Here is a 16,611-nt window from a genome sequence, read left to right as displayed (position 1 = left end):
ATCTGATACGATAAAACAAACGTTTCCAATACTTTCAAATACTTTCCAGATATGTTGTGGCAACCTAAAATTGTTTGCTGGGAGGAGACGCCATGGTGCCACCACTGATTGGTGGGACTCCATGGTACCACCACTGGTAGGTGAGACTCCATGGTTCTACCACTGGTAGGTGGGACTCCATGGTGCTACCACTAGTAGCAGACTCCATGGTGCTACCACTGGTAGGTGAGACTCCATGTTGCCAGCACTGGTAGGCGGGACTCCATGGTGCCAGCACTGGTAGGTGGGACTCCATTGTGCCACCACTGGTAAGAGACTCCATGGTGCCACCACTGGTAAGAGACTCCATGGTGCAACCTCTAATAGCAGTATCGCTCACTTTGGACACCGATTACGTCCATTTTTTTTTTCTCCCGAGTCCTAACTTTGGACAGGACTCGCGTCCACTACAAAAATATTTATATAAAATTCATTTTTTATCTGAACGACCTCGGGGTAGTTTCAAATTAAGCGCTTTTAGAATGCGCACAATATGATACCAAAATGAAAGATGTAACATGAAACATGATGTCGGAACACTTATATGATTATAAATAGGTTTTTGGTTAAAATTTTAAAATATTTGTTAAAATTTTATTTATTGTGCTATTATGTTGGGACTAGTTTTAAAATGCGCGCCTTTACGTCGCTAGCAATGTGATACCAAAATGAAATATGTAACACAAAAATTTATGTCAGAATACTGGAAAGATATAAATAATTATGATGATGAACTTCCAGAATTAAAGTATTTGTTAAAATTCTAGTTATTGCTCTATTATTATGGGACTAGTTTTAAAATACGCGCCTTTTTATTGCGAACAATCTGATACAAAATGAAAGACGTAACACGAAAATTTATGTTATCAAACTGAACGAGTATACACATTATGTTGCAGCGTACAAATTGGTGCTCGTTTACGGGTAAATTTAGGCTTTCCTGCGGGGAGGCACGCCAGGCTTTTGTACTTTATATTCAAATACACCTGTAGGGAATTCATTTGCAAACACAATGATACCAAAACGAGCGACGTAGCACGAGAATTACTGTAAGAAAACTGAGACGAGTATAAACATTTTACTGATTTTGTGCGCTCACGGGTAACATTTCCGACTTTAGGCTTTGCTATGGGGAGTCTCGCCAGGGTTTTGGACATTATATGCATATACATCTGCAGCGAATTTAATTGCGAACACAATGACACCAAAAGGAACGACGTAGCACGAGAATTAGGGTGAGAAAATTGAAACGAGTATACACATTTAGGCGTCGCCGCACGCTCGCCCGCACCATTGGCGCCATAACGTCAAAGTCTGCGGCGCTCTCGTGGGGTGAGCGATAGTGGTAGTAGACTCCATGATGCGACCACAGGTAGATGAGACTCCATGGTGCCACCACTGGTGGGAGACTCCATGGTGCCACCACTGGTAGGAGACTCCATGGTGCCAGCACTGATAGATGAGACTCTATGGTGCCAATACTGGTAGGTGAGACTCCATGGTGCCACCACTGGTAGGTGTGACTCCATGGTGCCACCACAGGTAGATCTCTACCTAATGTGTCTCGGGATGTCTTTAGTCTACAATAGGGAGTCTAAAAATCTACCATGATGAACCTAACCGGATATCACGTAACACGTAAACATGCTTCATTTTAAGTTATCGCATAAAAATATATTTTACTGAATTATTTTGGCTCTTTGCATTTCTCCAGTGGAGCGTTATAAATGAAATGATTGATGTTAGGGCACACGTGTGGTTTATGTGACGTTTAGGACGTGCCGGACAGTGTGCCACTTATATCCCCTACACACACACGCACAATGTTGCTTGTATGAATATTATGCATGCAGGATGAACAAACCTCAGGTCAGAAAACGAAGAAACCACGACGTTTCGGGTCGTCCTGGTAAGTTCATTGTTCATATGAACATTATTTGTCAAATTACCCAATTAAGTTTAAACATTCTATGTTCTCAGCCATGTTATTTAGAATATTACTAGTATGTAATCCAACATTTATTGACGAGAAAATAAGCAAGAATTATGGAATTGCCACCAAGTTTTAATACCCAAGATATGTTCTTGACACCTTGAGAAAGGCCAAAAATATTGACTATAACTATACGTCAAGAGCTAGTCATACATAGGGGAGGGGTGAAAAGTATTACCAGTTGCAGTGGCTTCGTTGAACCAAAGTTGAACAGAAGGGGCCGGGACCTCAAAAATATTCATTAATATATGAAAAACAGTGAAAACTGTTAAACAAATCCCGCGTTATTTAGCATCAGCGTCGTGAAAATTTCATCCTAATATGGTAAGAAGTGGATTTTATACAATTAAAAATAAGTGTGCGCAACCAGTACTGATGATAACAATAACACTCCTAGTTATTGGAACTCATAAATAATGCAGCGATAAAGTGATACAAGCACCTGTCCGACACACAATGAAGAGGAGAAGTATGGAGAGTCAAAGTGGATCTGTAGATGGTGCCTTCTAGGATTGCTGATTGCCAACTGGAAGACGAAATTTCACACAAATAATAATGAGTAAGTATAGTACATTGCTGAATTGTATTATATATCATATACATACATTGCCCAATTGCAATATTTCTTATTTCTATCATTTTTTTTTTTTGAGAGGGGGGATTTTTATTTATTTTTAATTTTTTTTTTCTCCTTAGTTTCTCATCTGATAATGTTGAGGCTTCTACATCTTGAAGAATGCATACCCGTCAATACGTATGTAGAATTACAACGAAGTTGATCGACATGTAAATCAGCCACAGGTGGCAGAACTTGAGACTTATTATTTTGACTGAGTTATTCACAGACTTCAAACTCTGTTTTCTTTGTTTCTTTAGGTTGTTTTTACTGAATGGGGATCATATGTGGGCTTCATTACTTATATAAATTACACTTATATATCCATTAACCCATTATCCTTATCACTATAATTTGTATTTTTAGGAGGTTATTTGTTCATTTCTTTATGTATTAGCCAAAAACTCTCAAATATTCGAATACGAATGCCAAGCAATATTTCTTAAAACTTACAAGATCATAGATCTTGTAATTCGAACCACTATATTAATTGGCGAGAAGTTTTTTTTTCATTTTTCTGATATGAACAAGATTTTCTACTTTGAGACAAGCTGCCAAATTCAGTTTCTGTGCAGTTCTCGCCATTTTTACATATAATATGTAAAGTTCTTAGCTATCAGGTTTCCTCAATAGCGTTCATTAAAAATAACATAACTTTGGGAGTTATACATTTTTTAATCTAAATTTTGGCACACATTTTAAAGGCCCCATTCACTATTTTTTCCAGTAACTATACTCTCAAACTAAAATATATATTGAGGGAAATGAACGATATATGCCATTCTGAGCCCATAATGAATAAAATAAAAATTGGTGAAATATTAAATTCAATATCTAAATTTGAAATTGTGAAATTTCCATTTTTTTTTAAATAATATAAATATTCTTTCCGGTTCATGTAATGATATTGATCCATTAGAAAACGTTGAAGCATCTACAATGCAGATTATGCACAAAATATTTGAGAGTATTTGATAAAGGTTGATATATTGCGCAACCGGCACCTGAATTTGATTGAGTCTATCCAAGTCAGCGTCCAAAACTTCTGAATGTTAGTACTGGTATGCACAAACTGTATCTCGTATGTAAGATTTAATATTGCACAAGAGGGGGTGGAGCTTGAGGATGCGGAAGTGGAGGTGGAAGAGCTTGAGGACGAGGAAGGGGAGGAGGAGGAGCTTGAGGGTGAGTGTAACACCGTAAAGATGTTTTGTTTAGTTTTATTTAATACTAGCAGTACCTGCCACGCGTTGCTGTGGCTCAGTCTGGTTAAATGGGAAAGAAAGAAAAGAGAAAGTGCACGTTTCTAATATGTTTAATTTCACAATGCTTGTGGATATACAATATTTTTTGTTCCATTGTCTGTGGAGATATAGAGATTGTCTGGTTTGCCGACTCTAGAACACTCAATATATAATTGTCCACGTGAGAAGCAATCCGTGTCTAGATATAAACAGCACAATTCTAAAGATTGGCCCTGAGCTTTGTTGATTGTGATTGCAAATGACAATCGAATTGGAAATTACAATCTCTTCAAGTGAAATGGTATATCTGTTGGAATCATAGGAATGCGAGGAATGAGGACATCTTTCCCTTTGAAAGGTCCTGTCAGATTGTTGCTTTTACGATGTTGCTGATTAATTTTTTTGCTGCAAGGCGCGTGGCGTTGCAAAGTTTTGACTGGTTGATATTTCGCAACATGATAATTGGCAAGCCTATTTTCAATTGTCGTACGTGTAATAGTATCCCTGACAGATCGAGTGAATTAAAACATTCTGTTGCATAATTAACTGCTTCATCTGCTTCCTCAACAGTGTCGACGGTCTTATATGTGACTGCCTCGCTTTGAATGTTAGACTGAATAATATTGTTAAGGTCTTAGATGTTTTGTTTTTGGTAACATGAATAGCTAGTTCACTCAGCCAATCGTGATTCTTGTGGGAAAAACCTGCTGGGATTGATATGAGAGGAGAACTACCAGGGACTTGTACTGAACTAAATTAAAATTTACTGGTTACAAATTAATTCAACTAAAGTCTCTAGCTAGGGCCGTAAATCCTAGCTCCTCTTTCCCTAATGACGGATTGTGGGCTGTAAGGGGCAGGTGGGGTGAATGAATTAGTGGATAGGTTGATTGAAGATCCACAGTCCACCTGCCGACAGGTATCTCACATCAGCTTGTATTTTATACAAGAATAAGATTTAATAAATTCAGTTCTATGACTGAAGACTGGTTCTGTTTAAATCAGAGATTCAAACAAAACATAGTCTAGCCTAGTACCATAACTATCAACAGCCAATATATTCTTATACTATAAACAACAATTTAAATTGTAGAAGTATGATAAATGACGTTAAAAGTAGTCTAAGTACTGTTAACCAAGTACTAGAAATTATATTCAATTAAATGAACTTATATAATAAATTAAAGATAACTAAGCAAGTAATTGTTAGCTTAATTTATATATTCAAGTATACATTTAGATATATTTATATTCAATTTATATAAAGAGGTTCAGTCAGCCTGGTTAAATCTTTTCCCACACAATGGACATTCATGAGATTTTGTTACCGTGACTAAATCTTCTACCACACAAGGGACACTCATGAAGTTTTGTGCATAGAGAAGATTCAACTGCTGCACTACAATATTAATAAACTTACTTAAATATGAGGCATTGCTTCGTTCTATAACTGACAAACAGACTTGTTGGAATATTAAAGTTATACAAGCATACAATTGGCCAACTAATACACTACTGTAATAACATTCAATATATTTCCCTGACTGTCGGGGTGCCTGTCTGATGGTATGCCAGACTGTATAACTCTCTCTCTTGCCAAGCTAGGCACGATATTTTATATCACAGCTTTGCTGTATGATGATCTAGTAGCGTTGCTACGTGATTGTCCTTAATTGCAGTTGCAGAAGGATGATAGTTGAGGTGGAGGCAGAGTCACTTTGTGAGCTCCACTGTACACTTATTTAGATATAAATTTTCTAGGAATATTCCTTGTATATAGTGTCCAGGTACTCCCCCAGTTCTAGAGAGTAATCACTGCTGATAAAGATAATTCGATAAAGTGTCCTGAACTAAGTAATGTCTGCAAGGCACCGTGATACGTTTTCACTGTTTTGTCAACAAATGTGTTCTGGCCCGGGGAGCTCCCGTCGGTCCCCTTTGTCCCGAGTTGGCTCCTCCCTCTCCTTTGAGAAGGGTAGCTTACAATGAATATTGATTGATTATTTTTACTGTCTAGACATATGATTGAGATAAGATGTGAATATAATATAATTAGATATAGCATTTAAAGATTGTAAGTAGTACTTGATAGTACCACCGATTCTTATTAAGGATTCGATTTATAATCCCTACCGGATATTGATTATGTTCCAACAGTTTTTTAAATAAGAAATCCTTCTAGAAGTTTCTGGATCCTTGAGACATCACGCATAAAGTCACGTAGGCATCTATAGGGCCCTATGGTGTATGTGATCCAAGTGGCATTGTCATCTTGGATCAAGATGTATAATGAATCTATGGTGATTCTGTTATGATTCTGATATGATTTAGATATGATTTTGATGTGATTTTGATATGATAAAGAAATTATACATTTCTTCGAAAATAATATACATGTGGTGGGTAAAATTTCCCACAATTCTTATAATTGGTTTCAATATTGGGAAATACTTTTTCAATCAATACTTCTTTTGATGTCACTAAATTGCAGAAGTTATGAGGCAATAAAATTCGTCCTAAGGTCAGATCAACCGGTCCATTTACGTTCCCAATTTCTAGATATTTATGTGAGAATATCTCAGCTGATGGATCGTTTTGCAGTAGATACATAACTACACGCATATTTGTAGTTAGTTTAAATGTCTTTACGTGGCGTCACAAAGTAGAGTATTTCAGGCAAGCATTTATTTTGTCCGCTGGTGTCGATCAAGGAATTACAGGTAATGTTTGCCTGAAATCTCCTGCAAGCAATATTAATGTGTTACCAAATGGTCTGACGTTTCCACACAAATCTTGCAATGATCGATCAAGAGCCTTGAGCGATTTTTTTGTAGTTCATTGTGCATTCATCCCAAACAATAAGTTTGCATTTCTGCAATACTTTTCCCATGCCGGATGCTTTGGAAATGTTGTACGTGGGAGTTTCAATGAATTTCATGTTCAACGTCAATTTCTAAACCGAATGAGCAGTTCTTCCACCTGGTAGCAATGTCGCAACTATTCAGGACGATGCAAGAGCTAAGGCTATGCCATTTTGGGATCGAATTGCTGCCAGAATCAATCTAATTAGAAAGGTTTTACCAGTTCCTCCTGGCGCGTCTAAGAAGATTTCTCCAAGCCTGTTATTGACAGTTTAAATTATTTGATTGTTAATGTCTTTTTGCTCAAGCGTTAGCTTGGGAATATTTGATTGCACATAAAACATTGTCTTATGTTCATTGATCACTCTTGTTGTAATTTTTTTCACGACGCAATTCTACATCGAACGAAGCAGCAGCAGATCGATTCGGTGACAGTATTCCCTATCGATTGAGAAATATGTTCGTAATTTCTAAGCATAAATCCTTAATCATTATCAACGCTTCGCTGTAGATTTCTGCTGTGAAATCCATGTTCATATTTGAATTTTCTTTGCGTATTCGACGGACAACATCTTAATCTAATTGTAATTTATATTTCTCCTATAACTCTGTTTGAGATGAAGGAAAGCAGGCGGTCAGTATGACTGCAAACAATGCACGAATTTGATTTGGATGTGACGTGTTTGACACATCATTAATGCATACATCCCAGTGTCGGTCGTTCTCCAATAAATACAGAGCTTGACATGCACTACTGAAAGTGGTATGTGTAACGCCGTTGACAAATCTCAATTGCTGGAAAGACGTTGGACCGAGCACATTTACCAACAGCATGCGAATAAAGAAGCATTCATCCTGATTGGGATGCACGGTGTACAGTGGGCCTATCGTAGTTTATTTAAATATGCCAGGTTGTCCGTCGACTCGCTCTCCTCTTCTGCATCTTTCAAATGTTTTCCTGCTATCATTCCATATGTAATACGGAGGCACTTCCGTATTCAGCAGTGTTTTCGCAAATGCGTCATTTTGACATAAAGTTAAGAAAACAGTTAACATTGTAGCTGGTGGATTCATAGCTATTTGTTGCACATTTGCAGCTGTGAAATATACATATTGTCCATTTTCTTGTTTTAAAAACAAAACAAAAAAAAATAATAACAAAATATTTCAATTAATACGCAGATCAATCGACACAGCTCAATTCCACCACCAATTGCACTGAAAAATAAGAACAGTTAAGAAAACGAAATGAAAAACAATGAAAAAATATAAAATAAACTATACTCACGAAATGAATGGTATGCTAAACAACAAAGCTCAATGCCATGTTACACAAAATAATTAAATCAAAATGAAAATAAATTGAAATCTATGAAAATTCACTTTATCAATGCAATCGGAAACATTGAAATGTAATCGTAACATATTTAGTTCAACCTGTGTTGCTATTACGTCCAACAGGGATGGCTCTGTTTTTCAAGAAAAGCATGTTTTTACCCGTCACAGGTGTGGCATCTTTATAGTAGGTACATCAAAACACACGCGAATTTTAAAGGAATGTTGTGTCAAAATTTCAAAGCAATTAGTGAAGAAATTTCGGAGATTATAGAGTGAGTTGCTCTTACGTCCAACAGATGGCGGCGTTTTTCAAAAACAGCATGTTTTTTTCCTGTCCCAGGTGAGGCATATATATAGTAGGTATATAAAAACATGCGCCTATTTGAATGCAATGTTGTGTCAAAATTTCAAAGCAATCGGTAAAGAGGTTTCGAAGATTTCCCTCGCATGAAAAATACATGAAAATCACAGTTTTTCAGAAAAAAACATATTTTTTTCCGTGACAGACGTGACATCTATATAGTATGTATATAAAAACCTGCTTGAATGCGAATGGAACATTGTGTGAAAATTTCAAAGCAATCGGTGAAGAACTTTCGGAGATTAGAGATTTTGATCAAACGAACATTTACATTTATATATATATATAGATAGATATATATAGTTCATGAGTCACAGACAAGGATTTGCGAGGCGCCATTCTGTCGGCCTGATAGTCACACCTTTAGAGTGTTAATGACCACCAAATGACCAAGGTCAGGTCATGTGAAGTTCACCTTGTTTCTGCTAAGCTCATAATTGCAGGCGGCTAGCCAGTGGGTCCTTCAAACAAGCCGCCTGTTTTAGGCGGCCCGAATTCTTGGGTAAGGACTGACTTTGTATAGTAATAGTGAACCTTCAGTTTGATTGCTTGAATTCGGATATCTATCCTGATAAATATACTTGATGAATTATTGAGAAATATATACTTGATTCACTTTACTTGTAATCTGATTTTAATTGTTCCTAGATCTGGGATTTTTGGATACAATATGCAAACTAGAGTGTAGAGTTCTCTGGAGTGATTAAATAAAAGAATCTTGCCTGGAACATGATTCCAGTTGACACATGCTAATAACATATTTTGATTCAGAGGAGTTCCATTCCTTGTCTTGTATGTACTGATCAGAATGGATGGTGGCAGCCTGTCTACTTCTACTATCTACTTTTCTACTTCTACCTATCTACCCTTTTACCTCTACCACTACTTCCTATTCATCTCCGTACCCTCTCTCCCCCTTTCCCTTTCACCTGACGACCCTTCCTTACTCCTCCCACCTACTCCTCCCTACCTCTCTCACCCCGAACCCTCACTAATTACTTCATTATTCATCTCTTTCCTTTCGTTCTCTTATACGTTTGTGGCAGTGAAATGTTTCTAGAGTTTCTGTAGAGTTTGCGGGTAGCTGATCAAGTTACGGCACCTTGTAGTTGTAGCACCTAGGTAATCAAATACCTAGGTTACAAGGTGTTGAACTAGAGAGGTTGTAGTAGGAGCTCTGGGGGAACTCTAGGATAGTTAATTGAGGGCGAATAATTGACAAAAGAGAACTGTTTCCCCCCGCCCTCGTTAGTTAACTGGGGGAGGGGGGGGGGGACAATGGACTAAAGAGAGCTATTTCCCCCACCCTCCATTACACGAGCAGGTGCAGGTTGAGGACGTGGAAGTGGAGGTGGAAGAGCTTGAGGGCGAGGAGGTGGAGGTTGAGGACGCGGAAGTGGAGGTGGAAGAGCTTGAGGGCGAGGAGGTGGAGGAGCTTGAGAGCAAAGAGGTGGAATCTGAGGACGCGATGGTGGAGTTGGAGGAACTTGAAGGTGATGAGATGAATCTTCAGGACGCGGAGGTGGAGTAGAACAGCTTGAGTGGGAGGCAGTGGAGGTTCAGGACACGGAGGTGGAGGTTGAGGAGCTTGAAGTCGAGGAGGTGGAGATGAAGAACGCTGATATAGAGGTGGAGGAGATTGAGGGCGAGGAGGTGGAACTTAAGGACGCGTAGGTAGAAGTGGTGTGGCTTAAGGCCGCAGAGGTGGAGCATGAGGACCCGGAGGTGGAAGTGGATGAGCTTGAAGGCGAGAGTGGAGCTTGAAGACGCCGAGGAGGAGGTGGTGGAGCTTGAGGATGCGAAGGTGGAGAAGCAGGATCTCTAGGAGGTGGAACTTAAGGACGCGGAGGGGGAAGAGTTTGAGAGCGAGGAGGTAAAGCTTGAGGCCGCAGAGGTAGAGGAGCTTGAGGGCTAGGAGGTGGAGCTTAATAACGCGGAGGTGGAGGTGGAGGAGCTTAAAAGCGAGGAGGTGTAGCTTGAGGACGCGAAAGTGGTTGAGCTTGAAGGCGTGGAGGTAGAGCTTGGAGACGCGGAGTTGGAAGTTGAGGAGCTTGAGGCGCGGAGTTGGAGGTGGAACTTAAGGACGCTGAAGAAGAGGTGGAGGAGCTTGAAGGCGAGGAGGTGGAGCTGGGTAAGCTAGAGGGCGAGGCAGTTGAGCTTAAGGACGCGGAGGTGTAGGTGGAGGAGCTTGAGGGCAAGGAGTAGGAGCTTGAGGGCAAGGAGTAGGAGCTTGAGGACGAAGAGATGGAGGTGGAGGAGCTTGAGTGCGAGGAGGTGGAGTTTGAGGACGCGAAGGTGGAAGAGCATGAATGCTAGGAGGTGGAACTTGAGGACGCAGAGGGGCGAAGAGCTTGAGGGCGAGGAGGTGGGGTTTGAAGACGAGGAAGTGGAGGTGGGGGAGCCTGAGGACGCGGAGGTGGAGGTGGAGGAGCTTGTTGGAAGGAGGTAGGGATTGAGGATGCGGAGGTAGAGGACGAAGTGAGTAGTGGTAAACGACACATAACGCTGCCGTTTTGCTTTTTCCGATGGAAGCGTTATGTGTTGTGTGTTTTTCGTTATAAATGGCGACGGCAGCGATATGGTGCATGGGTGTTTTTTAAGTTTTACCAACGGCAGCGATATGGCTCCATGTTTTTTCGTTACCTCAGTGAGATTAAATGGCAGCGATATGGATCCATGTTTTTTCGTGACCTCATTCTGATTAAACGGCAGCGATATGGCTCCATGCTCTTTCGTTACCCCAGTGGGATTAAATGGCAGCGATATGGTTCCATGCTGTTTCGTTACCCCAGCGGGTGATTGCTCATTTCCAGGTCTCAGCATTCCGCTCAAGGGGATTAAAAAGCTGGTCTATGAGTCGTGAATATTTCGTTACCACAGCGAGTGATTGCTCGACTCCTGGTCTCAGCATTTCGTTCAAGGGGATTAAAAAGCTGGGCTATGTCCCGGTCCATTTTCGTTACCCCAGCGAGTGATTGCTCGTCTCCAGGTCTTAGCATTTCGCTCAAGGGGATTAAAAAGCCGGTCTATGAGTCGTGTGTTTTGCGTTACCCCAGTGACCCTGAAACCTAATGTAGAATAACCTCATCCCTAGTCAATTTTAATTCTCCTATTTACTTCCAGTCTATGTTTGCCTTTCCATTGGAGACTTTCAGCGCCGTGGAGAGGGGTGACCTGCTGCCTGGTATTGTATAGTGTGGGTTGGTGGTGTTGTCGTTGTTGATCCTTCTTTCTGGACAACCCAACCCACAACTCGGTAGAGTGCTTATACTTTACCAGGAGATCACCCTGGGCGCTTCTGGCTCTTGAAGAGGGGCTCAATGTCACACGTTTAGGGGATGCGGTTCCAATACTTAGCCTCGTTGTCACGTGCACACACCCACTCGAGCCGCTGTGACTCCCCTCTCTCTCCTTATGTGATGTGATCTTCTCAATCCCCTTTGACTTATTAGTTTTCTGTTCTACCCTGTCCACAGTAGTGGTTTTTGGTTCTTTCTCTCTCTCTCTCTCTCTCTCTCCTTCTTTACTACTTCCTGGGAAGCCTCACTAGGACAAGGGCAAACACCAGCAAATTTGAATACATTTACTGGACAAAGCACATACACAATACATACACACATATAATAATAATGAATCCTACACTCTATACTATTTCAGTCAGGTTGCACTCCAACCCCATCAGAACTCTATCATCTGCTTATCAAGTGGTATTCTATCTCCCGATTCACCACCTAATATTACCAACCTCCTCAAGTAGATCAAGCCTTATAATACAATGTTGCACTATCAGCAAGAGAATATATATATATATCTATAAACATGTACAAGGAAAATCAGCGTATGAGTGCTATAACATATATATATCAGTATAAACGTTCCTTGGTACACAACAATGATCAATCGATCACCCTATCAGTCCTAGAACACATACATCTGTAGGTAATCCAGCCTACGACTGTAACTGTATACTTCAGTATAAACACTCCTCGGCACAAGAATGGCAACAATCACTCACCTTTCACTGCTTCATGCACGCTAATGACAACCGAACACTCTATCACCTCCCTAAAAGTAATCATTTAGAACTTCCCTTCCACATCTGAAAGTTCACTACCCTTATCTCTTCAGGTTCTTCCGGGTTTAACTACCAGGATCCTCTGCAGCTCCCCCAGGCTGCTACACCATGAAGTTTTCCTCGGGCAACTATGGTGCTTCGCCACCTCTACTAGGGTCCTCCACAGCTCTCCTGGCTGCTACACCATGAAGTTTCCTCGAGCAACTATGGTGCTTCACCACCTCAACAGAAGCACGTGACACTCCTCTTCACTGCTTCTCCTCACAGTTCGAGGTCCTCTCATCAACTACTCCCTCTGTGCTGGCTTCGAAGTTCTCAGCAACTTCTTCTCCAAAGACAAACCTGCAACCCATCGACACTCCAATAAAAATGTTTCCCCTTAAACACATAAACAAAAATAACCACACAATATGTTTGCCTATAATATTTATCTGTTCTCTACATACTGTGTGAGTGGACTCCCCCATTTTGGGCTGGTCCATGCTCCGCCGTGCCCAGCGGTCCTCACTCACTCTGGGAGGGTCCTCCGCTGTCAGGAGCTGGGTTCCCTCAGTCACCTGCCAGTGTTCAGAGGGGACGGACGTCGCTCCGTCCTCCAGGACGTTCCTCCCTCTCCACTCTCTTATTTTAGGCTTTCTGCCTTATCAAAACATGTCAAACTTATCAATAAACATTGCTACTGTCGCTGGGCACACGACCAACTACAAGTAATCACTACGAACTGGCTTAAATCGTGCTTACCACAGATTGCCTAGTTGAGGGCGCTCCTCCCTCTGACGGAGTCTGATCAGGGCACTCCCACGGCCCACGATAATGTCTCTGGGCGGCTTAATAAACACTCCTCGCCGTCCAGGACTTGAGACCACAACGTTCCCAGCTCGATTCCGCAGCTGGCACATCTGCACACTTCTCTTCTCTTGGAGATATATCACTAGGTGTTCCTTTCTGACGGGAGCTCAAACGGAGCACGGCTTTCCCCTGCGATGTCTGGCACTCAAGTGAGATCAAAGCCCTCCAGAAGCGAGCCTTGTACCTCCAGCAAATTATCCACATCTCCTAACCAGTCATTTATCTATTTTCTTATTCACTGCCCATAATCTCAAATTGTTTATTAAATTCAACCAACTATTTTACATCTGTGTTATCACCTCTATATTTCCTAGACCTCTAGACCTTCTAGTCAGGTCAGGCTTGATAGAATAAATCTCAAAGAGGAGACTCGTTTTTCGGCTACCTGGGATCATAACAGTCAGTACAGCTCCAGCCCCTATATCACTGGCATCTACATATAATGTAAATGGCGCTCCAAAATCTGGCGACACTAGTACAGGCGCCTCGGTCAACAGTCTTTTGGTCTTTTCAAACGTTTCTTGTGCTGTTCCATTCCACTCCCACTTCTTGCTGTTTGACAGCAAACTCGTCATAGGAGCGGCTATGGTGGAGAAATTTTCACAGAACTTCCTGTAATATCCAATCATACCGAGGTATCTCAACAATTCTTTCTTACTCCTGGGCACCGGGAAGTTGTCAATGGCCTCCACCTTTGTTCTTACCAGAGCAACCTCAACTTGCCATACTATATATCCAAGCTACTCCAGGCGGGCTCTCCCGAACTCGCTTTTTGCTAAGTTGATCGTCATGTTGGCCTTCTCCAATCGATCAAACAAATCTAAAAGTCGATCCACGTGATCCTTCCAGGAATCAGCGAACACTACAATATCATCGATGTACACTGCACATCCGGTCGCACCTTGTAATTTGCAAAATCTAGTTCACAGCTCGCCAGAAACATGATCTTCTCACAAACGATCTGACTTCTCTGGCACCTCTTGGCTAGGCTGTCCTCCTTGGACGCCCGCTCATTGTTTCCACCCTCCATTTCCTCGTCTTCTTCTCTTCACGCCCAGAGTCAGACATCTACTGTCTGTACTTCCTCTGTCATCTTCACACTTCCATCTACTGCCATTATACTTCCGTCTCCTGTCATAATACTTCACTCCCTCGTCTTCACCGACGATCCTCCCTTTCGTCTCCTCATTTATCCGAGACCTCATCCTGTTTGACTTCCATCAAGTCCTCGGCTTTCTTCTATTCCTCCACGCTTGTATCATCATCCTCTTCCCACACTTCTCCCCTCTATACAACTCCATTTCTTCTCTTTCAACTCTTCTTCGTTCCCTAAAAGTTTCTTCGAGCACTGTACTACACCCAACAGCACTCGACCGTACATGTCACTTTACCTCTCCTAGAGTGCTCGTAAGCATCTCTCCACACATACTGTCTCTTCTCCTTTCATTTTCTCGGCTCTTACTCTTCTTCACTATCTCTCCTCCACGTTTTCTGTGAAACATGTCAACTCCTGACATCTCAAACAACTTAATTCCACTATCCAAATGCCTCTGTGCTCGTGGACAACTTGACGCTCTACTCCCGTCCTCAGTATGTCCACATCCTTCTTCATTTCTACTCAGCACAGTTGCATTCACCTTCCGACTCTTAATTTCAGCGGGCTGGGCTCTATTCAGGTCCGCTCTCTTCACATGATTCTTCTTCGGCTGGGTCGTCTTCACTTTTGACCTCACCGAAACTTCATCTTCCTGAGCCGGACCTTCCTCAAATAACCACGCTATATCTACGTCGATATCTTCTACCAGTTTAATCGACACTGTCTCATCTTCTCCAGCGTCTTCCTCGTCGGCCACCTCTGCCTTCATTACTACGAGACAGGGTACTCAATGGCTTGGCGGTCTCCTGACGCATCTCCTCGGATGTCAGTCAGGTTCATACTCTCAGGTGTCCCACCCGTGCCGTGGCCTTCTGGGCACTCCTCTGGCACAGTCTCCACTATGACTCTTGGCAACACCTTTGTCCTGCACAAGTTATTCCCCAGGATCACTTGGACTCCTGGAATAGGTATGTCGGGGCATACTCCCAACATCACCTCTGCCGACACATATTCCGACCTTAGCTGGACAGTACAAACGGGTGTAACACGGGTTCGGGTTCCCTCTCTCTTCTCTTCACTTCCTTCTTTACCCTCTACCCGTATTCTTACTTTTTATTCTCTACCAAGGGACTCCAAAACTTTTACCAAAGCCAACTCCACGCCACGTGGTCCTAAGACGATTGACCGACTTAGGATTCTACACCCAGTATGACGTGACCTAGGCTCTGAGCAAAACCCTAGAGTCGCCTCTACGCTGCCACCACCAGACCAGTAACACAAGAGCAATGATCGAGGTCTGGATCGATCACGCTAATTAATCAACCTTGGGGCTTGATCCCCACTATAAACGATGACCTTGAGTGTGGAATTAATTACACGGGAATGATTCGATGTTAGAATCGGCGCCCAATCCAACTCTGCCTCGTGTGGACCACGTGACCAGGACAAGTATACACATAACCAAATGGAAACAATAAAATGCAAATTAATAACAAATTTAATTTATTAAAAGAAAACTAAAACAAAATCTAAATATGTTCACTCCCTATCACTTTAACACTCCCTACTTGACCTGACTGGCAAATGAGACTATTTCTATACATAACCATAGCAACTGTACCTCTATGTTTTCCAGCTAAGGATGTTGGGCTGGTCTTGGGGAGAGGTAAGATGTTTGACCTCTCCCAGCTGCTCGGCAGATCACACTGATTTTTTCCTCGTCTGGCCTAGCCCAGACTAGAACATTGTATCCTTCCGCCTAGTCAAAGTTTTACCAAGTTACTAGCCAGGTTTAAGTTATAACAATTAACCTCTGTTGTACTTAATTGATCCAGACTGGTTGAATTATTTTACTGAATTAAATTACAAACATCTAACGGCAGAGCTGTTCCCGATCCCCAAAATGGTTAATTGAACTTTGAGAAATACTAGACATGTCAACCCTGCTGACCTATGACCGCCGGTCACTCCGCCTTAAAAGTTAGATCTGATTCGTGACGTCACTGATGGTGACTTAAACTCAATAATTAGAATACTCTTGATATTGTATCCAGTACTATTATACAATACAATTTTAATGCAAAATGAATAAAGGCTAATTTTCTCTAAATTACTGAATACTATAGGATGATTCATTAT

At 41.6% G+C, this 16,611-nt stretch overlaps 1 protein-coding gene across 1 annotated transcript; it reads left to right on the top strand.

Annotated features, from left to right (window-relative positions):
- Positions 1-1,893: 1,893 nt before the first annotated feature.
- On the top strand, positions 1,894-9,983 carry LOC138354315 (major centromere autoantigen B-like). Its single transcript, XM_069308463.1, has 3 exons — positions 1,894-1,948; positions 3,756-3,847; positions 9,777-9,983. Exons 1-3 carry the CDS (start codon positions 1,894-1,896, stop codon positions 9,981-9,983), a joined length of 354 nt encoding a protein of 117 aa, XP_069164564.1.
- The last annotated feature ends 6,628 nt before the right edge of the window (positions 9,984-16,611 follow it).

The sequence above is a fragment of the Procambarus clarkii genome, chromosome 62 (assembly GCF_040958095.1).
Source record: "Procambarus clarkii isolate CNS0578487 chromosome 62, FALCON_Pclarkii_2.0, whole genome shotgun sequence".
NCBI classification, from domain to species: domain Eukaryota; kingdom Metazoa; phylum Arthropoda; class Malacostraca; order Decapoda; family Cambaridae; genus Procambarus; species Procambarus clarkii.
The sequence above is the reverse complement of the archived record's forward strand: the minus strand, read 5'-3'. Positions and strand labels throughout refer to the sequence as shown.